This window comes from Chelonoidis abingdonii, chromosome 4 (assembly GCF_003597395.2).
Source record: "Chelonoidis abingdonii isolate Lonesome George chromosome 4, CheloAbing_2.0, whole genome shotgun sequence".
Taxonomy (NCBI): domain Eukaryota; kingdom Metazoa; phylum Chordata; order Testudines; family Testudinidae; genus Chelonoidis; species Chelonoidis abingdonii.
The window spans coordinates 52985199-53007399 of NC_133772.1; the positions used below are offsets into that span (position 1 = coordinate 52985199).

At 39.0% G+C, this 22201-nt stretch overlaps 1 protein-coding gene across 4 annotated transcripts in view; it reads left to right on the top strand.

The window, feature by feature from the left end:
- The window catches only part of AMPD3 (adenosine monophosphate deaminase 3), a 48974-nt gene extending 29889 nt beyond the window's left edge, over positions 1-19085 (top strand). For all 4 annotated transcript variants that reach the window (XM_032788134.2, XM_032788133.2, XM_032788132.2 and 1 more), the window contains exons 7-15: positions 5036-5230; positions 5564-5695; positions 6789-6952; positions 9225-9351; positions 10244-10407; positions 12569-12689; positions 14439-14612; positions 15663-15773; positions 18114-19085. In XM_032788134.2, coding sequence (XP_032644025.1) covers positions 5036-5230; positions 5564-5695; positions 6789-6952; positions 9225-9351; positions 10244-10407; positions 12569-12689; positions 14439-14612; positions 15663-15773; positions 18114-18326 — 1401 coding nt within the window. In that variant the 3' untranslated portion in view covers positions 18327-19085. The remainder of the gene's footprint in view (positions 1-5035; positions 5231-5563; positions 5696-6788; positions 6953-9224; positions 9352-10243; positions 10408-12568; positions 12690-14438; positions 14613-15662; positions 15774-18113) is intronic.
- The last annotated feature ends 3116 nt before the right edge of the window (positions 19086-22201 follow it).

The window sequence follows — 22201 nt, forward strand, 5'->3', positions numbered from 1 at the left end:
GTGCAAATTCAGTAGAGTTGGCTCTCTGACAGGAAGGGCTGCAGGGCAAATGAGAGTGCTGCAGTTCTTTGATCAGTGGCACACTGGAATGAAAGGTTAAAGGAAACATTTGGGATGCAGTGGGTTTTGTTGGGTGAGACATTTAGTTCACATGAGGTGTACTCCATATTCGAACAGAAGCTTCCATATGTCATTAGGGTTATTGGTTTATTTGAATAAAGTAGCGAGATTAAGAAGACCATGGGCTATATGCTCCTTCTCATGGAAGGAAACCAGGAAACCCTGCAGTGAGTTTTCTGACTCTCTTCACCAAAAGGAAAAAGTTTAGGAGATATCAAAGGAGACATGAGACAATGTCTGAGGACAGCGCAAATGACAAGAAACATCCAAAAAGGGTCAAATGGGAAAGGCTGGAAAACATATAGGAAGAAAAAGCCTCAGTCTTATATTGAATGTCTCCCCTCTCTCTATTGTCTGTATGTGATGTAATTAAGGTAGAACATATAAGGTCTTTGGGGCAGGGACTTGGGCTTAGCACACTCTGGGCACCATATCAAGAACTCTTCAAAAAGGCACCTAGTTTTGCAATTTTTGCATACACACAGAGACTACTATCTGAGTGAAAATATGCTTCCGTTTTTGAGCAAAGATACCTTTCATAACGGAAAAAGTAATGTACACAGTTACATTTTCATATCCTTATGGTAAAAATAGCCATTGTGATGAAATTTCAAATAAAGGCAAATTTGTGGAAGGGGAGGATGAGTTGATCATGCAGCACTACAAAACAATTTATGCTGCATTCAGAGACAAACTCTTGCACAACTCCAGTCAAAAATCATATATGATGACACATTTATTCAGATTTCTGTTTTTAGCTGGTTTATCCAAGTTGATTTTCATCTTCAGATTTTGAATTGTCAGTGTGTTTAAACATGTGCTAATAAATTATGCAGTACAGTATACGGATCAGTTTTCCAAGTACATTTCAGAAACTCAAGACTGCATTATACTCAAATAAATGTTATGTCAGTTTGCCACACTCATGGAGATCAACATTTATTGGGTATATTTCAGGGAGGTAGCCAGAAAATCTGGAGTAGTCTGGCAGAAATAGTGTCAGAGGTGCCAGGAAAGTGATCACACTACTGGGTAATGAATAGAGTCATATTTCCCTGGGAATAAGCTTCCTGATCTTAGCTTAGATATGGTGGCATCCGTGGCAGAGTAGTGAGAACACCTTAGAGGCCTTACATGATCCTCTTGAATCACCCATGTATTGTTGAGAGAAAAAGATTATTTCTGAGGAGAGTGACTTTAAAGAAGCTGCAGTTGCTGATCGGTCACCATCTTTGACAGCAAGTAAATAAGCTTCCAATCTCTTCCTTCAACAAAGGTGTGTTCATTTTTGGGTTGAAAAGGAGGGAATGTTTTTCTACAAGGTTTATGAATTACAAGAGGTTGAGTCCCTGTAGTTCTACAGGATCTGGGAGTTGCGTTCTATACTCTACTCAGGTTTGCTAAAGGTTAGATTTTATGTTTACTGACTGTTTTCCCTGGAAGTTAGGTCACATCTATTAACTGTACCTGTGGTGCTCAGTGAATCAGCCAAACCAACTAGTTTCTAGTATTTCATTAGTCAAGAGAATATTGACAGTGAACATGGTCCCTATGTCCAGACTCAAAATCTTTCACCACCTTGAGCATCTCTAAGGGCTGGTCTACACTCTGACTTTATGTCCCTAAGAGAAATAGCTCTGATGAGCTGATCCTTGATGTAGACAGTGCTTTCAACAGAAAGAACAGCAAAGGTTGAGATTGTGTAGACCTTGCCTGCTGATTGTAGGGTCCCAGGCTAGAACCTGGAGTAGCAGATGGGAGTGGCATAGGATTGTTAGAGACTGAGGTAGGTAGCCAATCCAGAGAGACTGTGATATCCCAGAAGCAGGTGGAGGGGGCAACTGTATAGTGGCCTAGCCAGAGGGCTGAATCACAGAGAGTATCCTGAGCCCCAGAACGCCCCCTTCTGTTGCTCTGTACAGCATGAGAGCTGATCCACAGACCTAACCCCCAAGGGGGTGCCCTAGGTGAGTGAACCCCAACAGGGTTCTGATTACAATACATCTCTTCTGCAATCCTTCCAGCACGAGCCATGGTGTACACACACCCCCTAGTCTGGCCTGCTCACAGGCAGTCTGCAAATGCAGATATATTTGCATAAACACACACTCAGCTTGTGCATGAAGATGTGGGGGGGTTTGATAGGCAAGTGGATGTGCCAGGAAATAATAGGGCAACTAAAGAAGCTGGATAGCAATTGGCCCTAGATGTGCAATGTAGTAATCAATATTGAACTAGGTGGTTACTTTATGTGGGTAATTAAGGTGATGCACCATACAGGAGAAAGTTAGTTCCTAGTCAGAGAGGTCTAGGATACACAACTAAATGCACAATAGACACCCCTGTATTTAAAGCAGTAAAAATAGCTTTGTTGCTTACATCCTTATGGTTGTCAGAGTATAAGCATAGATACTCAACAGCTCTACACTTAACTTAGGGCATGTCTACACTTAAAATGCTGTAGTGGTATTGCTCCAGTGCAGACATTACCTATGCTGACAGAAGAGGTGGTAGCTAGGTATGTTTACCTTCCATGGGCTTTTATTCCCACAACATCTCTGGGTAAACCTCTTCTGCCACAGACAGGATCGTATGGCTTTTGCTCCCTTGCTTGCTTCACCCAGAGGACAACTAAATCCTCTCTTTGCAACTGCCTTCTGCAGTCAATCTCATGGCTTTATAGAAGCCCAGCCTGCTCCTGACCAGCTGGGCTTCATCTTCAGTTAGTGCTTATCAGCCAAGCCTGACTCCCCCACAGCTGCAGCCTGTAGGGTTAATTGACACCTTCTATACCACCTTCACCTAGCTGGGCTGGTGTGAGATTAACACCTCCTCACAAGCCCCAGGGAAATTTGCATTGAATCAACCAGAATTTCTCATGCAGGTTCACACCAAGTGCAACTTTGGAACAGCAACTCTGCCACTTCATTAATGGGGTGCAGCTCTGCTGGTGGGTTCAGTAGAGCTCTGACACCACTGCTGTTCCACCCCTTTCATGTACTGTGGCCGATTCCTGCCCAGGAAAACAAGGGGAGGGGGAAATTTGGGGAACACTCCCAATTTCCTTCCCTCTTCTGTGCTCCCTTATACAGTTATGCACAAGTGAACCCTAAGTGCAAGGGGAGTGGGTCATTGTGTGTACAAGTTGGATGCACCCCCATGTATTGCACATGCAGTTGAAGGAGAGAGCTGAAAAATAAAGTTCCCAGTTGTTACTTTGAATATGTTACGTTACATTTTGCAAAGTAGTCTTCCTAGAAGGCACTGTAGCAGTATGATCTCTTGGACAGAAGAGTGTAAGTTCCCTATTATTCCTGGGGTGCTGCACGATAGGAGTGTCAGAAAGCTCAGGAAATCAAAATGCTTTTGGATGCCAGTATGCTTCACCTCCTACTGAATAATTTGTATTGTGTGAAAGGTATAAATGGCAGTGACATTAACTGTGAGTCTGTTACACAGGAATTGCACAGTTTTTGAATGGACTGTCATTTTGCCTAATATTCATGATGAAGAGTAAAATAGATGGCCTTCCTGCAAGTTTACTGCTGAGCTAATTTTATTGCCGGTTTATTTTCCTTTTGAACAGAAAAACTCCAAATGGATTGTTTTATGTCTATCAGTAAAGGTCTTGGGTCTGATTGTCAGAAATGCTGAACACCCGATGCTCCAATGGGAGTGAAGGGGAGATGTGGCTGCTTAGCATCTCTGGAAAACAAACTCTTTGAGTGTATTTGGTTCTGTAACCAAAACGAAGACATTCTGAAACTTCTAGGCAGAATTAGGGTCTCAAAATGGAGGGGGCATTCCCTGAAGCAAGCTCTGTGGCCCTCTGTATTTTCTCTCATTGCAAGAGGAGGTTAAAGAAGCTCCAAATTCTAGCCCTGCATTTAGGCCAGCATCACTGCATTATAGTGAAACTTGGAAAACTACTGAGTACTTCTCAATAAAGTACTTGGCTTGTGTGTTTTCTCTCAAATGGCCTCAGCTATGTGTGTGTCGAAGAGGCATATCAGAGCTACTGTTTGTTTGCCACATAACAGCAAACAGCTAAGAACCATAAGTCTCTTCAAGTCAGAAAATATCCACAACTACCCTAGTAGTCTGCTCAAAGACATCAGTGATTCATAAATGGATCGAGTAATATGGTGGTATATAAATTACAAAATAGGTCCTCAAAAGGTGAAACCATTTTCTTAATATCAGTTACGGGTCAAATGCCATCTCATGCCACGCTCTGTTGTGAATGTGAAGAACCCTGACAACAATAGAAGTGTTGTTCCACTGCATGGAGGGAAGGGATCAAACAAGTGAAACACACAACAGAGTCTGGGATGGTGCGGGAGAGGAACAGATGAGGAAGGAGGACACGTGCAACTACACAGATCCGGCAGCTATTCTACAACACAGTGAAGAATTACAGCACTGTACTGGCAGCAGTATTGCTGAGACTGCCCAGAATGCCTGTGGAGCAGGAGTGCTCCCACTTTGCAGCATGAAGGGAAGGATTCTGTTTAGCCCTGGAAAGAGATCATCCATGTACAACCCTTACTCAACTTCTTTTCCATTGGGGATGGGGGGCAGGATGTTGTCCTAAGAGTTCCAGGTTTTTTTATCATCTCTCTTTAGTTTAATCTATCAATGGTTTTTATGTTCTAGTTTAAAACTGTGGAAAAATAGAATACCCTTAAAAAAATATTCACTGGGCACTATGCTAATGTAACCCTTCCCCCGGTCTTCTTCACCCCTTGAGACCCTGGAGCTGAAACATTTTTAGGGATGTAATATCCCATGCCATCTGATTCCTAAAGAGAAATATTGTGTGACATTTTTATAATTCTGTATGACACAGAGGTACTTGCCTAGATAAAGGGCATGTACTATCTGTTAAGCAAGAGTAATCTGTTTTTTATTTCAGGTTGATACTCATATCCATGCTGCTGCCTGTATGAATCAGAAACATTTGCTGAAGTTCATTAAGCGCACTTACAAAACAGAGTCAAATCGGATTGTGGCAGAGAAAGAAGGCAAGAAGATGACTTTAAAGCAAGTGTTTGAGAGCCTTCACATGGATCCTTATGACCTCACTGTAGACTCTTTAGATGTCCATGCTGTAAGTCTATTTCCTCAATAAATAAAATAGAGAAAAATCAGCTCTCTATTAGTGCAAACTGCTTGGGGAGAAGGGAAGGGATGGGAAAGTGTTTTTTGCTGCATCCATTGAATGATATTTAAAAAAAAAATACACCCAAAAAAACCAGTGCTTAAATTATTTGTCACTATGTTGTAAACAAGGATTTACTTAGGCTGTTTCTTTCCTAACAGTTTTGTGGCTAGAAAACAATCTTAGTAGAAAACAAATATATTAATTCGATTTATAACATGGTTAGGTATTTCCTAACCACTAGTATTTGGATACCTATACTGAGATGTTTTTTTCCTCCAGGGTCGCCAAACATTTCATCGGTTTGATAAATTTAACTCCAAGTACAATCCAGTTGGTGCCAGTGAGCTAAGGGACTTGTACCTGAAAACTGAGAACTACCTTGGTGGTGAATACTTTGCTCGTATGGTCAAGGTAAATAAAATTTGTACCAGGGATATCATTTCAGAAAAATTCTGGAGGGGAGAGAGGAAATTGTGTAAGCATATAGAAACATAAAAGGTTATTACATATCCTGCAAAGTCTGTGTGTGTGTGGTGTGTGTGAGAGGGAGAAAGACATAATAGAGCATATATACCTATGAAAAGTTGGGAGGAATGGGGATTGCCTACCTTGCTCTATAAGTGATGCCCCTTATTTGTATCTCTCCAGCTGTAATGGCACAGTATTTTGTAGAAGTAATTTACAGTATGTACAATGGTTCGGAGATTCCCAAAGGCTTCAGGCTGCTGTACCAAGTTACCAGTCTGAGACCTCTGCCGAGCCAATTACTGCCTGCATAACTGCACATCCTGTATAATTGTACATGCTCTAACTTGCAGGGAAGCTTGAGCTTTTCTAAGCCTCCTCAATCTTGTGCAGTTACAAATTAATGGGAAGCAGCCAGTGATAGAATATTGTGGTTCAGGACATGATAGGGAACCCTCAGCACTAGAAATTAAAGACTGAGGAGCTAGGAATGGTGTACATACACAATTGCTGCAAAAGTCCTCTTGCAACAAAAATGTGTGGAGGAGAGGCCTCCTGCATATGCATTACTCAGTTTCTTCCCACACATACACAGGTGTTTCACTAAAGCTAATAGCGTAACTTTTTCAGGAGGCAATTTACATACATATTCTGGGCCTGATTCTCCATTGTCCTGCACACTGTGTAGTCATTTACAACAGTCTAAAGGGGGTGCAAAATGCTATCATTGTAGGTGTAAGTGACTCCACAAGACAGAGGGAAGGCCCTCTGAAGCCAAAGGTTGCATTTAAATCAACACTGTTTTAAAGATTTCAAAGTTAACCACTAAATGACATTCCTTCCTGCATGCTAAATGGGATAGTTTAGCAGGAATGACAAGAGATTCCTTTTACGTTTAACAGTTGCCAGACTCAGATCGGCTGCATTCCATTGTAGAGCAGGTCTGAGAAAAAAAGTGTGGTAGACAAAAACAACACTAAGTGTGCATGGTACGTTGTGTCCTTACATAAGCAAACATTAATGAGTTGTTCTCCAATAGGAAGTAGCTCGTGAGCTAGAAGAAAATAAATACCAATATATGGAACCTCGGTTATCCATTTATGGGCGGTCTCCAGATGAATGGAAGAATTTGGCAATATGGTTCATTGAACACAAGGTTTATTCACCCAACATACGCTGGATAATTCAGGTTCCCAGAATTTAGTAAGTAAGCAGGAGCTACTGGTAATGAGAACAGATTAAAATCTTGCAAAAGGACGCATTTTCTCTTCTATTATCCCCTTAGCTGCTTTACCAGCTGTTGTCAGATGTTCCCGATGTGGTGCTATGCTCTGTTCAATGTTGATATCAATCGGCTGAGTGTGTGTGCTCCCTCTGTGTGCTGTCCCAGCTCTGCGCAGATAGCTGACACAGCAGACCCTGAGAGAACCCCCAATGTCCAAAGACTCTAGTAAGGTACGAAGGCACTTTGGCCAGGTTTATTGTCAAACGAAGCACAATGATAGTTCCCTCTAGATTTTACTCTACAGGACATACTACGAATATGTGCCCCCTGGCAATGGACTCAGCTCAGTCAGTGGTGGCACTTTCCACTACCCCCTAGGCTGGCCAAAGACATCCACTCAGGGATGCATTCTTATACAGAGATACAAACAAGTTACACATAACTCCTGACGTATTGAGGTGCAACCCCTCTATGTAGTAAGGTGTTGCCTCTCACCTTGTACATGTTGGTTCGAACAAAACAACTCTATCCATCATATTACCCTTTTGGCCTTGTCATTGGGATGGGTCAGCCTGTTCCTTGTTATCTGTGTGGAGTGTACAAGTATGCAAATGTTCTGAGATCTGGTGTCCTGTACCTTTTAGGTATGTCTCTTTTTGCAGTATCAGCCCTTTCTTTGCCAGCATCTGTGAGCAGGGCCTGCCTCTGGCTCACAGCTTAACTTTGCTTTATGTTAGCAAAGTCTTGACCATTACTTTAGTTCAGGCCTCAGGCCTCATACTGAGCCTTTGATAAGGGTTTATGTTTCAGGGCCTCATCTTACTATACCAGCTGTCCTGTACTTTCTTTTTTTCTTTCAAATAAAAATGTCAGGGAATTTTCCTTGTGACTAATTGCATGGCTGCTTCAATGCTGCAGGCTTCCTTTGTGGGACTAAAGTTTATTCTTCTTCAAGCTTTTCAAAACTAGTGACTTCCTCCAAAAATATTTACAAACATCTAACTCAAATGACTTTTTTTTTTAATGTTGAAAACATATTTTATCAAAAGCAGGTCACAATATCACTTACAGTTTTGATTACTGAAACAGTGAGAATCTGATTCCAGAAATGCTGCATAAGGAGGGGGAAATGCTTTGCAAACTTTGTCAGAGGGTTTTCTGCAAGATCATGGTACTTCAATCAAAACAAATTATAAATTACAAAATTAAATCAATATCAGTTTTCAGCCCAAACTTTTAGCATCCTTGGGGACTACTATGCTAAGCAATGTATGCTGTAACTAATGAGTTTTACCATAGATGTTTGTCATAGTAGATAGTGGCTGAATTGCATGTTTTGAATTTAGGCGTCTGGAAAATTAGTATGAGTTGTCAGCATAGCGCAGCTACCCTTGGGCATATTGCTTCTTCTCTTTTAACTTTCCCGCACAACATTATAAATCAGGGGATGACCATTGCAATAGTCATGCAAACTGGGACTATCAAAAAAGAACTTCAGTATTACAAAGTGACAGAACATTTTACTTTCCTTTACAATAGCTTCATTTGGAACCGAATCACACAATTACCTCTCCTTTCCACTTTCAGTGCCTGGATTCCTTTAAGGAAATGGGTTACTTATTCTCACGATTGATACATTTCTCAGGAGGGATACATGGCGCTAACATTTATTATTATTAAAACAATGAGTCTGGTGGCACCTTAGAGACTAACAGATTTATTTGGGCATAAGATTTCATGGGTAAAAAACCCACTTCCTCAGATGCATGGGGTGAAAATTACAGATGCAGGCACAAATATACTGTATATTTATGCCTAAGTCTGTAATTTTCACGCCATACATCTGAAGAAGTGGGTTTTTTACCCACGAAAGCTTATGTCCAAATAAATCTGTTAGTCTCTAAGGTGCCACCAGACTCCTCATTGTTTTTGTGGCTACAGATGAGCACGGCTACCCCTCTGATATTTATGATTATTATTACTGACACTTGTATTTATTATTTCTATTGCAGTAGCATCTAGGAGCCGATTGTGTTAGGTGCTGTACAGACACAGAACAAAGAAAGAAAAAAAAAAGGACAGCTTTGGTCCCAAAATATATATTTGTGTAGCACCAACCATATGATAAATGCTTTGGATTTCTGAATCCAGACAGAATATGACCCTAAAATGTTTTCTGAGGTTGTCAGGGAGGAAAAAGGTTGGCTGACAAATTAAAAGTAGTTACAGTTGTATATCTGCTTCTTTCAGTGACATATTTAGGTCAAAAAATCTTCTGGCTAATTTTGGGAAAATGTTAGAGAACATCTTCTTACCTCTGTTTGAGGCAACCATCAATCCCACAAATCACAGGGAGCTGCACCTCTTCCTCAAATATGTAAGTATGTGTGGCTCTCCTGTGCCTTACTCCAAATGGATCCTCTCTTCACAATTAGATTTTAAGTTTCTGTATCAGGGGAGATGGTGAAAGCCCCTGACATTATTAATAAAAACCCTCCTGTGAAGATAGCCGTTAATATTTTTTAAACACTCGTATGCCTCAGTAAAAATATGGGTAAGAATGTGTTGACAAGCAACCACCATTTATTTAATCTGGAAGCAGCACAGGGCTTCTTCTAATAGTCCTGTCTGTAGAAGAGAGTAGTGAATCTACATTCATGCTAGTGCAGAGAGCAAGAGCAAGCTCTGGTAAGCACCACAAAAGTCCCTTTTGCTGGCTGCCTGCAGAATAAAAAGTTATTTGAAAAAACTCAGTTCCTTAAATTATAAAGACTTCCATAGTGGTCCTTCAACAATCAAAGAAAAATACTAATTGTGCTTCTTAATATATGTCCATATCACCTCATGCTCTTAATTTGTCCTGCCAGTTGCCTTCATCTTGAGAAAGGACTACTAAATCAATGACTGAGCTTTAATAAAGTATGCACAAAATATTAATACTAATTTGGATTATGTAAAGCTACATAGTTACATTAGTTTAATTTTGAAAGCTGCAGCTGATAAGTTCCAAAATTTCCAGTAAATGTTCTAGCCATGGAGTAGAACTGCTGCTTCAGTTCCTGTGACACACATCACAGAAGAACTGCCTTCTGCATCCCGTGCATCTTGGAATAATGCTCTAGCATAGCAGAGTGGCAGGTTTACTGACTGAAGGAGGGCAAGTACTTACAGGTGGAGGTGGATATTTTAATATTCTAATAAAACTAGAATTGATAGTTCTGAAACTTGCTTATTAAAAAAAAAAGGTTTCTATCAATCCCTTTTCATAGGTGACTGGCTTTGACAGTGTTGATGATGAGTCCAAACATACCGACCACATGTTCTCTAACAGAAGTCCTAACCCTGAGATCTGGACCAGTGAAAAGAATCCTCCATATAGTTATTATTTGTATTACATGTATGCCAACATCATGGTGCTCAACAACCTTAGAAAGTAAGTAGTAATTTTCCTCCATACCATTCTGTGTTGATCTTTGGGGGAAAAATGGGGTAGAGAGGATTACAATAATCATCTTGGACCCAGTCTAAATTTATGCTCAGTTTTGATTTTGTTATTTTAAAACTCAGAACATTTTTAGGTCCAGTTTTAATAATATTTGGGATTGTGTCTGGGATTATTAGGTGACAGATAAATACTATAACTTAAATGATGGCACTCACACTTACCTCCACCAACAAAAAACGTTAAGTATTTGTTTCAACCGAAAATGTGTCCTTAAAACACAGTTGGCCCTCTGTGGCTTACCTTGCCTTTATTCAGGGTGTATTTCTGGGTTTAGGGTGCTCCAAATAGCTCATCTGTGGAGCAGTACCACAAGTTTGTCAGTACTTTCTTGTTCTGTAGTATGGTTCTCTACGTATTTTCCACTCTACCCGTATTGTAAATTTTTATCACCAAATATTTCAGAGATACTATATTGTATTAAAATAAAAACATTGAAATCTTGACTCAACAACAGCCCTTTATCAAAGATACAGGAAATCCTAATTGTTGAATAATATGTAGCCAATTGATTAAATATTCTTAATGAACCACAAATGTAGTAATAGGTCAACCACATCTTATCTTATTAACCCTGGAATAAGGGAGAATCCTTTCTACATAGCTGGTCCAGATGTTGATCATACTGAGGATTGTGCAGCTTCTTTGCGAGTTTAGTCAATTTTTGGTCTTGTGACCCTGAATGAGGAGGAGAGAGGAGTTCAGTGAGATCTGCTTAGCACTCTACTGGAAAAACTCTGGAGTCCCATACGGTTACCTCAGTTTTGTATACCCTGATTTCAGGGCTCTTCGGAAAGGGCCACCCTCTGATTTCTGTTGGTCAGTTGTTCTGGGTCTCAGCTGTCTCCGTTTCTCTGATGCTTCCATTGATATGCAGTAGATGGCATCAGTGTATAACAAATTTCTTTAATGCTTCCTTCAGTCAGATGGTTTAATTCATTTAATAGATTGTATTTCATTATTTGTCCTGACTATTCATTGGGATCCCCCTCTTTAAGCAATTTCTCGTAATATTCTAAAATTATACCTTGGCTGGATATCTTTCAACATTCCTTTTTCCTTCTAGTGCCATACAATTCTTACCACTTCTAGGGTGCAACCACCATTTTCAAAGAACTGAAACAAAATTCCTTACAATCTTTAAATCTATAAAACATCAGCCATACATTCTTTGATTATATCTAGGGCTCTCAAATGATAAAAATGCCATCAATTAATAGCAAGATTAAAAAATGGTTGCGATTAATCAAAGTTTTAATCGCACAGTTAAACAATAATAGAATACACATTTAAATATTTTAGGATTTTTTTCTACATTTTCAAATATATTGATTTCAATTGCAACACAGAATACAAAGTTTACAGTGCTTACTTTATATTTATTTTGTATTACAAATTTTTGCACTGTAACCCCCCCCCAAAGAAATAGTATTTTTCAATTCACCTCATACAAGCGCTGTAGAGCAATCTCTTTTTCATGAAAGTGCAACTTACAAATGTAGAATTTTTTTTTACATAAGTGCACTCAAAAAGTAAAACTTTGGAGCCTACAAGTCCTATTTTTTGTTCAGCCAATTGCTAAGACAAACACTATGTTAATCCAGTCTCAGCAGGCTCAGTGCTTTTGAAGCAAACATTGGTACCCCATTGCAAAACCATTTCATATTTTTGAGTAACCTGATCGCATATGCAAAGTCAACAAAGATGAAATACACCCTCAACTGATTCTGTGAGTATGACTTGTAATTAAGATTACATCCCAGAACCTCTTTATACTCAGCCAATCCAAAAATGTATGTTTTTAATTCTTTCTCTGTTTTGAGCATCTACAAAGATTAGCAGGTAATTTCAGTTTGTGCAGGGTTTGTTATGGTTTGTGGAAAAAATGGTACCAGGTTAAGACACAAAAAAATGTAATTTAATCACATCTGAGTCTAGTGAAATAAATAATTACTCTTAGATCTGTTTTCCCATTGATGTGTATAGTTATTTTTATGGATATTTTTCAATTGATATTAATGGGATTTACATTCAAAATGCGTGAAAAGACACCAGTTATTCTTGGGGTAGGATTTATTTTTAATTTCTGCAGGGAAAGAGGCATGAGTACCTTCCTATTTCGCCCTCATTGTGGAGAAGCTGGGTCCATCACTCATCTGGTGTCAGCCTTTCTGACATCTGACAACATTTCTCATGGATTACTCCTGAAGAAGGTATTGCTCTTGTTATGCATTTATCATAGTCTTAGTTTATTGAAAAAACTCAAACTCAGTGGGGGCCAGGCTTTCATCCAAGAAAATCTTTGTGAAAATAATTGGCCACTGGGTGGCAGATTTGTATCAAGTCAGTAGTAATTCTGGTAAAAATACATGCTCCTTTATAAATGGTGATTTGCTTAGGAAGACTCAAATAAGAATCGCTCCATAGTTCATGTGTAAATTCTTTGAATTAAAAATTAATCTCTTATGACTATTCTAAGATTAAGAAGAATTGCTTTCATCTCCCCACAAAATGGTTCCCTAAGGCTGGCTGAAAATTTTTGATTGAAATGGATTTTTGATGGAAAATTGGGTTTTTGACAAAACACATTTTTTTTATGCAAAGCATAAGCTTTCCATGGATATTTCAATCTTTTGTTGAAAAAAACCAAGTTGATTTCAAGTTGGAAACGCCACTGTAATGCTTCATGGAAGTTGTGGTTTGGGTGCTCAGGCCCTGCAGTCTGTTTTGAGATAAGTTCCCAAGCCAAGCCACATCTCCCATGATGGCAGCTGGAGATTTTGGTGATGCCCTGCAATGGTTCAGCAAGATGGGAGCCATGGTGCATCCTGGGAGATATAGTCTAGCCAGGGAACCTGGCCCATCTTGAAGAATGAAGGAATGAGGCACTATGGTGCAATATTTGAAACAAAATTTTTGATTTTGGCCAAAAATTCTAGAATTTTTGCTGAAATATTAACATTTTGGCATTGTGCCCCTCCCCCAGTCTAGTCCTCCTGTAATTTGGCATCTGAAACAAGTTATTTAAAAAATTCAGAACATAATTGAAGTCAGTGGGAACTGCTAGTACTTAAGTCCTGTGAAAATCAACCCACTAACTTAGATGCCTAAATATGGGTATAGATTTGGGTGTCTAATGTTAGGTACCCAAAACTGAAAATTTTGACCTGAAGTCATATCACTATTAAGTCTCTATTAAGACTGATAGTCCTAAAATTAAACCCAGGCAGTGTGCTATAGTTTCTACATACTCACTACATTATGCTGTTCTTCTCTTTAGCTTGTCAGCTCTATTCTTGTACGACCAAGAATGGAATAAACCTGGCAGAGCTGATAAGTGTGGTGCAGGCTCTTGTCATGTATTCTAGCTAGATTACAAGCCAAAAATAGTCATGAATACAGATGAGAATGAATCCCCTAGAGTCTGAATACATTACATGTGCACCCATATTTATACCCTCAGATAAATGAAAGCTCCTTACTTCGGTTCTTTAACACACCCCCCCACTATCACCACCAAATTGATCTATTCTGTGGAGTGTTTTGGATATAACTAGTGTTCTCTAGTCTAATGTACCTGTGGGGCATCTGTATTTAAGTTCTTTTTGGTAGGGGTTCTGTTAGTATGGAACAGAGCTCTCCGACAGAATCATGTACAATCACTGGGCTTTGTAAATACTTAATAATTGTGTTTAAATGCCATTATTTTCCTTTTTTTAAAAGCAACAGATATTCTACATGTTGGATGCACTGAGACAGTATTCTCATTAAAGTTGCATTTAGAAAATATTGAAAAAAATCTGTGCAAAAAGTCAGTTCAGTGCAGACTTCAGTTTTTCTGGTCATAATCCTTCCACAATCATATTCAATTAGGCTGTTTCCATTTCCTTTGATTGAAAACCTCCTTTCCTGTTATCTCACAGGGCCATTAAATAATGAATATCTGTATTGTTTTTGTACAGAGTCCAGTTCTTCAATATCTTTATTATCTTGCACAAATTCCCATTGCCATGTCTCCACTTAGCAACAATAGCCTATTCCTTGAGTATTCAAAAAATCCACTGCGGGAATTTCTACATAAGGGACTTCACATTTCTCTCTCTACAGATGATCCTATGCAATTCCATTATACAAAGGTAAGCACAATGAAAACTTTTGTCTTTAAGGTGAATTTGTTAACAGTGCCAAAGTGGCCTGAAACACTTTATTTCTCATGGCATAGTATGTGACACCTCATGTCTTTACACACCTCTCAGTCAATGTCCCCCCTCATTCCTACTCCTCTGAAAACTGTTAGGTTTCATGGGGAAATGACTAATTGCCAAATTACATTTTGTTTGTAATCCTGCCTCTTCCAGCCACTGGCTCCTCAAGTACAGAGGAAGCTCAAGAGGATGGCGAGCTCCCATGTTAGTGTTTTGATAAGAAATGATTTAGAGGTGGGGTGGCAGGGAAGATCTGTTTCCTTTCTAATGAATGTGGTTGAAGCTTACTGAAAAAAATGTCATTTGAGATCTCTGAAGATAAACTACAAATTGTTCATTCGATGTACTGGGCTTGATGCTCTCCTACTCCAAGTTCCACTCAGTGCAGGAGAGGAGAGAGTGCCTGGAAACTAGTTACAGCTCCCTGATTCTGTGGGCTGGTCTATGCTGACCTCAACCCCAGTGTGAACTGGAGCAGCCTATGGGAAGCTCTAACTTTTGCCATCTGAGGATCAGCAGTGCTCTAGTCTGCTTCACTCTGCCCTGCCCCTCCCTGTCTGCAACCTGCCTACAATAGGGAGCAGTTTGTGCAGGAGCTTGCTGCACAAACTTTGCACCAGTTGAGAGCTACCCACTGTTGGAGGAATTCTCAGGTGGCCAGTATCTGCCTCCTTGTTGCATTCAAAAGTGTCAGATCAGAAGAGAGAAACTTTCAGGGTGTATTCATTAAGCATTTAGACTGAAATTCGCAAAGCAACCTAAGGGATTTGGGTGCCAATTCCTATAAATTTGAATTAATCAATCTTCCTCAGGCATCTTGAAATAAACAAAACATTCAGTTTCCAGTAATTGAGTTTAAAGCCTAAAAACTTGAAAATTGTGTCCATTTAACAAAATTGTTTAATAATTGGAAATGATTACATATCAAACACAATTACTAAATAGGGTATGGCCTAACAAATCATATTTCTGATGGTACAGGAAGCACTTATGGAGGAATATGCCATAGCAGCTCAAGTGTGGAAACTGAGCACATGTGACTCGTGTGAACTAGCAAGAAACAGCGTACTACAAAGTGGATTATCACATAAGGTAAATTTGGTTTGTTGCAAGACACACGTTGTCATTGCTTGGACTTTTTGTGAATATAAAGGTATGCAAGGATTAAATGAATTTTTTTTGGACTATGAAATGACTGGTGTGTGTGAAATACCTCTGGCTTCAAAGAGCATCAAGAAAGTGAGATGCTGCATCTCCTGGAGTTACTTTGCTGGGCATATAGTATGTATGTTTGTAAATAACTTCTTTGCTTCCCAGATTAACCTCAAGAGATAGGATATCTCATTTTCATATCATCTCCTGGAAGCAGGCAGTTACATTTAACATGTATACATTCTTGGATTTCTCAAGGGATTGATGCTGGGATACAAAGACTTTAATGTAATAGATTGTCACTGATTTGACTTTTGGTTCCTACTGATCTGTTCTGAGTCCATTACATTCTGAGTTGTCTAGTAGTATATGTGAAATATATTTATGGTCTCAATCCAGTTCTTCAAAAGACAGGTGAACATCACACTGCAGAAATCACTGCTAAAATTTGCAACCTTGTCGGTAATTTGGTCAGCTCTTTCGTAAACCTGGCCCCAGTTATGTGCGCTGGGTTCTTGAAAATCTGGCACTAAGTCTAAAACAATCCTGCACAGTTTTTGTTTAGTTCTTTAACAGAAATTACCAGGGATATAATACATCTTATAAAAAGTCAATATGCTGTCTAAATTTAAATAGAGTAAACAGTGGCAGGTGGACCATGATTTAGTTGGGAATTGGTCCTGCTTTGAGCAGGGGGTTGGACTAGATGACCTCCTGAGGTCCCTTCCAACTCTGATATTCTATGATTCTGTGACCATGGACTTAACTCTGTGGACATTACAAATTCTTGAGATTTTTTCTTGAAATAGACTGTATGTAGCAAAAAGATACCAAGGTTTTATCATGATTCCAGTGTAAAGTGTTTGGAAGAGACAAACCCAGCCATTTCAAACATGAATACCCATCACCATAGGTAACCAGATATATGATGACCATGGAGCAATCTTATTAGACTGGACATTGAGCTTGGTGGAATGTTGAGCCTAATAACTATTTTCTGTTCCATTGACAAAAGCAATAAATAGCAAATCACTTACAGAACTGGTGATTAATTATCTCCAGCCAGATGCAGACAATAGCTATTCGTAGTATCTGAAGGGCAAAGGACATAGCTTTAATTCTGCCCACCTCGAGGCATGAGTTCAGATACTATTTACTTGCTCTTTGCTATGCAGTCATTACCCCACAAAAGTATTAAACTGTCAGCTTACCAGCCTTGTTTTGAGATTCTCAAAGCAAACAAAGACACTGTGTCCATACATATATTCAGTCATTCCCTTTTCTTCTTTGAACCTTTCTTTTTACTGTTGCCTATCCTAATGTGAACGAAGTAGTTGATTCAGGTGGGGATTGTCTCTGTAAATAAAGATTGGATTCCTCTCTCGAAGACTTACTTTAATCAACAAAAGTTATTGGGGTAAGTGGGTGAAATTCTGTGTCCTTTGTTTTATATAGGAAGTCAGACTAGATGGTCTAATGGTCCCTTCAGGCCTTAAAATCTATGAATTTCTCTCCATAAAAGCTATTTTAGAGAAGCTACTTCATCTTTTCTAAGTAGGTATCTCTATCTCTTTGGACCATCCCTTTGAGAAGCTGGCACAGAATGTCTCTGTGGTGCATATTCCACTGCCATTCTGGCTTGCATCCTCTGGCAGTCTGATGGGACCACTGTCATCCATTTTCCCCCAAGAAATAAAGAAATGGCAACTTGCCAAGGGTATCTAAATCTCTCTCCTTAAACTCCTGAGGTGGTAAGTTCCTGATGCAAAGCCCAACAAAACCAATGGGTCTTGCCATTAACTTCAGTGGGTTTTGGGTCAGGCTGTAACAGAGCAGCTTTACTATCACAACTAATAGAAGAAAGAAATACACACATGAGCATGTCATGTGTTTTGCTCCAATAGAAAGCTATTGTGAAAACCAGCTCATAAGACTGAAGAACTCTGCTGAGGCTAATAGCATTAACTTTTTAAAGGATTCTAATGTTAAGTAAAAGGTAATTCAGGAGAAATGGAAAAAACAGATAGGAAAAAAGCATATCTTGGTGGAACCAACCAGCATTGAACTGCATTGGCAAAGCAACATAATACAAGCAAGCTACCTACATAAAAAGAAGGTGAATGGCTAAACATCATAAATTACATGTACAGCTCATTGTGGTTTCTTTTCAGTTATCCTCAGTGCCACTCGCTTAAAAAGATGCTTTTACTTGCAGTAAAAAAAAATCAAAGTAATTTGACTGACTTTTCCATAATGCTTTAAACTTTATTTTGTTCACAGGAAAAACAAAAATTCTTAGGGGTAAATTATTATAAAGAAGGGCCTGAAGGAAATGATATTCGAAAGACAAATGTGGCACAGATCCGAATGGCTTTCAGGTATGAGACACTATGTAATGAGCTCAGCTTCCTGTCTGACGCAATGAAATCAGAAGAGATTACAGCTCTATCTAAAGAGTCACACCACCAAGAAACAAGCCAATCTTCCACCTGACCACATGCATTTACCATCTGTTTTTTAATAATGAATCTTCTGTGATTGACAGCTGCCTAGATACAACTGTTTGAATAATAGGGAGAAAAGTATCTATGAGAGATAGAGTTAAACAGTGTGCAAAATTATTTTCTGTTGCATTACATTCTTTAATGTAATAGTTTGTACATATATTAGGTTATGTAAGACTGCAGTAAACACACGTCAGCTCAGAACTACATCATTTATGCTGCATACTGCATTTTAACTGTGCTTTGCATTGTAGTTTTAAAACCAATCATAATATTAATAATGCTTGCATCTATGATCTATGGTATTCTCCTGCAAACACAAGCTGCATGACGACAGCAGATGCTGGTAGTAGACATGCACCTGTTTTTTGTCACGACAGTTGTCAGTGGCAGTCATACCAACAGCGTTTTTAAATTTAGCCCTTGGTTAATTAGCAGATTGTATGATGCACAATTTAGTAGAGCTCACTTCTATTATGGAAAATATTTGGAGACACTTTCCAACCTGTACATAGAGTATTCAGCAATGATCTTAGAAACAAAATGTTACCAGATAATTATTGCATATCTTTTTCATCATTATGAATTGGTTAAAACAGTTCCGTCAGGTCATGCTTATTACCCAGTATTTGGGGGTGAGTGTGAAAAATAGATGCTAATATCTTTTTGCTAATAAAAACAGAAAATTGTGTGAAAATGATTACTGTACATGTTAAACATATAATAAAATGACTTTTCAAAAGTTTTAGCTTCAATATGAAAGCACAGCCGTGAAAATGGAGAACGGATTTTGATTACATTTTAAAGAGGTGGACATGCTCAGACTACATTATTTGGAAATTCATGTGAACAACTCAGGTCAAGTGTAAAGCAGAAACAATTTACCCGAACAAAGAAAATGTGCCTGTCCATTACTGGTAGAAGTTCAAGTCTCATCTCTGACCACCTTCCACATTTTTGTTAATATTATTTTAGTCGGTTACAGTGGGCGGTAATAATGCCATCTGTGTACATTTATATAGAAATTATCCCACTTTGAGATAAGCAGTTTTTTATTATATGCTAACAACTTTATTTATGAAAGAGGTGGATTAGAAAAATGTAGTTACTGTAATATTTGTGATTCCTCTTCTTTTCTGCTTGGTCTTCTTTATGGCATAGCACTGATAATCAAACTGAGATGTTTAAACTTACCAGTAGCACCTCATTCACTGTGAAACTTGTATGTGGTTTCATACAAAAAAAATAATTTTTTTTTAATTGAAAATTTGCAGTTCCCCATCTATGGTGAGATCTTGCACACCTGAAATTCCCATTGAAGGCAATATTATTAAGATAACATATAGATCTGATACTATGTTTAAATGTATGTTAAGAAAATTGCACAAGGGCTGTGCTCCAACATTCCCAGCACCCTTATTCACTTTGTTAGGACTTTGGAGCATCCAAGCTTTTGGGTGCAATGTTTAGTCTGAACAATGGGTTAGAACTGTATATTTTTGCACTGTCAGCAGCACAATTTTACATCATTTTAACTGTTTCTCGCTCTTAAAGGTTGCTCTTATTGCTGTCTTCTGTCTAAGTCATTTGAATAACACTTAACCTTTTATAATTAGTCAGAGCTGTTAATGGCCAATACCTTGTCAGCTCCTCTGATGTTGAATCTCTCAGTGAGATTCCAATCTATAGCACCAAGATGGGACTCTTAATAAGAATGGATTTCAGTGGGTCATTTGGCTTGCCTCTTATTATTGGACAGTAATAACACATTGACTAGCTGCTATTGCAAGGGACAACCAATTTTGCTTCCAGTACCTGCATAGGTTCTACTGTAAATTACTAACAAATTGAGTTAATACAAAGTGTTATGTCACAAATCACACCCACATCCTTTCAAGCTTCACTAATGTTCTTTGTCTCTCTTATTTAAGTGGCAGGAGGCACTTCATTCTCTGGTTCTGTTCTGAAGTGGCACTTTTTCTGCAGGGACTGACTTGTATTTGATCATAAATGAAACTTTAGTTCCTCACAAGAACCTCCTTCCCATTTTAGAACTGTAGGGGTGGAAGGGACCTCACAAGGTAATCTATTCCATGCCCCCCAACCCAAGACAGGACTAAACAGATCCTGCCCATCCCTGAAAGATGTTTGTCTAACCTGTTCTTAATAAGATCAGATGATGAGGATTCCACAGTCACCTTAGGTAGCCTGTTCCAGTGCTTACCCTGTAGGTAGAAAGTTCTTCCTAATATCTAACCTGAATCTCCCTTGCTTCAAAGGACCCTTTTAGTATATACCTGGTATGAGACAGCAAAAGTTGATAGTAATGCAGATGCGTGGCTTGTATGTCATTTATCTTTCCTTTCCATTGCACTCATACGTTAGTGGGGCAGTTCTTGCCTGGTTGCATCATCTCCAGTATAACAATGAGCTCTTTAGACTAGCAGAAAAAGGTATAACGCAGTCCAATGGCTGGAAGTTGAAGCTAGACAAATTCAAATGGGAAATAAGGCTACTTTTTAAACAGTGAGAGTAAGTAACCATTGGAACAATTTCCCAAGATGCAGGGAGAATGCGTAAAATATCAGTGCAGAACACTTTTCTGGGTATCCCTTGACTGTTTTCAAGAATACTGTTCCATTATTTTTATTGCTGCTACGAATAAACCATTTTTATTATTTTCATCTGAAATTCCCTTGTCAATGCACCAAATCCTTTTATCATCTTACAAATGCTATTTATAATAAAATCATTAAATGAAGTAATTGTTTTTTACCAACTGGCTGATAAATCTCAAAAGAGTTTATAGCATTGTAGACATGTAGGGCTGGAAGGGACATCAAGAGGCCATAAAGGCCAGCCCCCTACACTGAGAAAGAACCAAGTGAACCTAGACAGTCCCCTGACAGGTATTTCTCTAGCGATAGGGATTTCATAACCTACCTTGTAGATTTATTCTAGTACTTAACTACCCTTCTAATTAGAGAGGTTTTCCTACTATCTAGCCTCAGTCTCCCTTGCTGCAGATTAAGCCCATTACTTCTTGTCCTATCCTCAGTGGACACGGAGAACAATGGATCACTCTATCCTCTTTGTAACAGCCTTCAGCATAGTTAAAGACTGTTGTCAGGTCCCCTCTCAGTCTTATCTCAGGATTAAACATGCCCATTTTTTAACCTTTTATAATAGCTAGGGTTACTAAATGTTTTATGACTTGTGCTGCTCTCTTCTGGATCCTCTTCTCAATTTGTCCACTTCTTTCCTAAAGAGCATCACCCAGAATTGCACACTCAACTTCTTTTGAGACCTCACCAGAGCCACACAGAGTGGGACAATTACCTCCTCCTCTTACATATTACACTTCTATTAATACAGCCCAGAATTATGTTAGCTTTTTTTTGCAGCTGATTGCATTGTTGACTCATATTCAATTTGTGACTGACTGTAACCCCCAGATCCTTTTTAGCGGTACTGCCACCTTACCAGTTATTCTTATTTTGTAGTTGGGCATTTGATTTTTTTCCCTTCCCTGTACTTGTCTTTATTCAGTATTATATTGATTTCAGACCAATTCTCCAACTTGTCAAGGTTGTTTTGAATGCTGTCCTCCCAAGTAATTGCACCCTTGCTAATGTTGGTGTCATCTGCCAATTTTATAAGCACACCTTCCACACCGTTGTCCAAGCCATTAATGAAAATATTGAACAGCACTGGATCCAGGACTGACACTGCAGGACCTCCCCCTAGATCAGGGGTGGGCAAACTCTTTTGCCCCAGGGCTGCATTGGGTTTCGGAAATTGTACATTGGGCCAGTTAGGGGAGGCTGTGCCTTCCCAAACAGCCAGACGTGGCCTGGCCCCCGG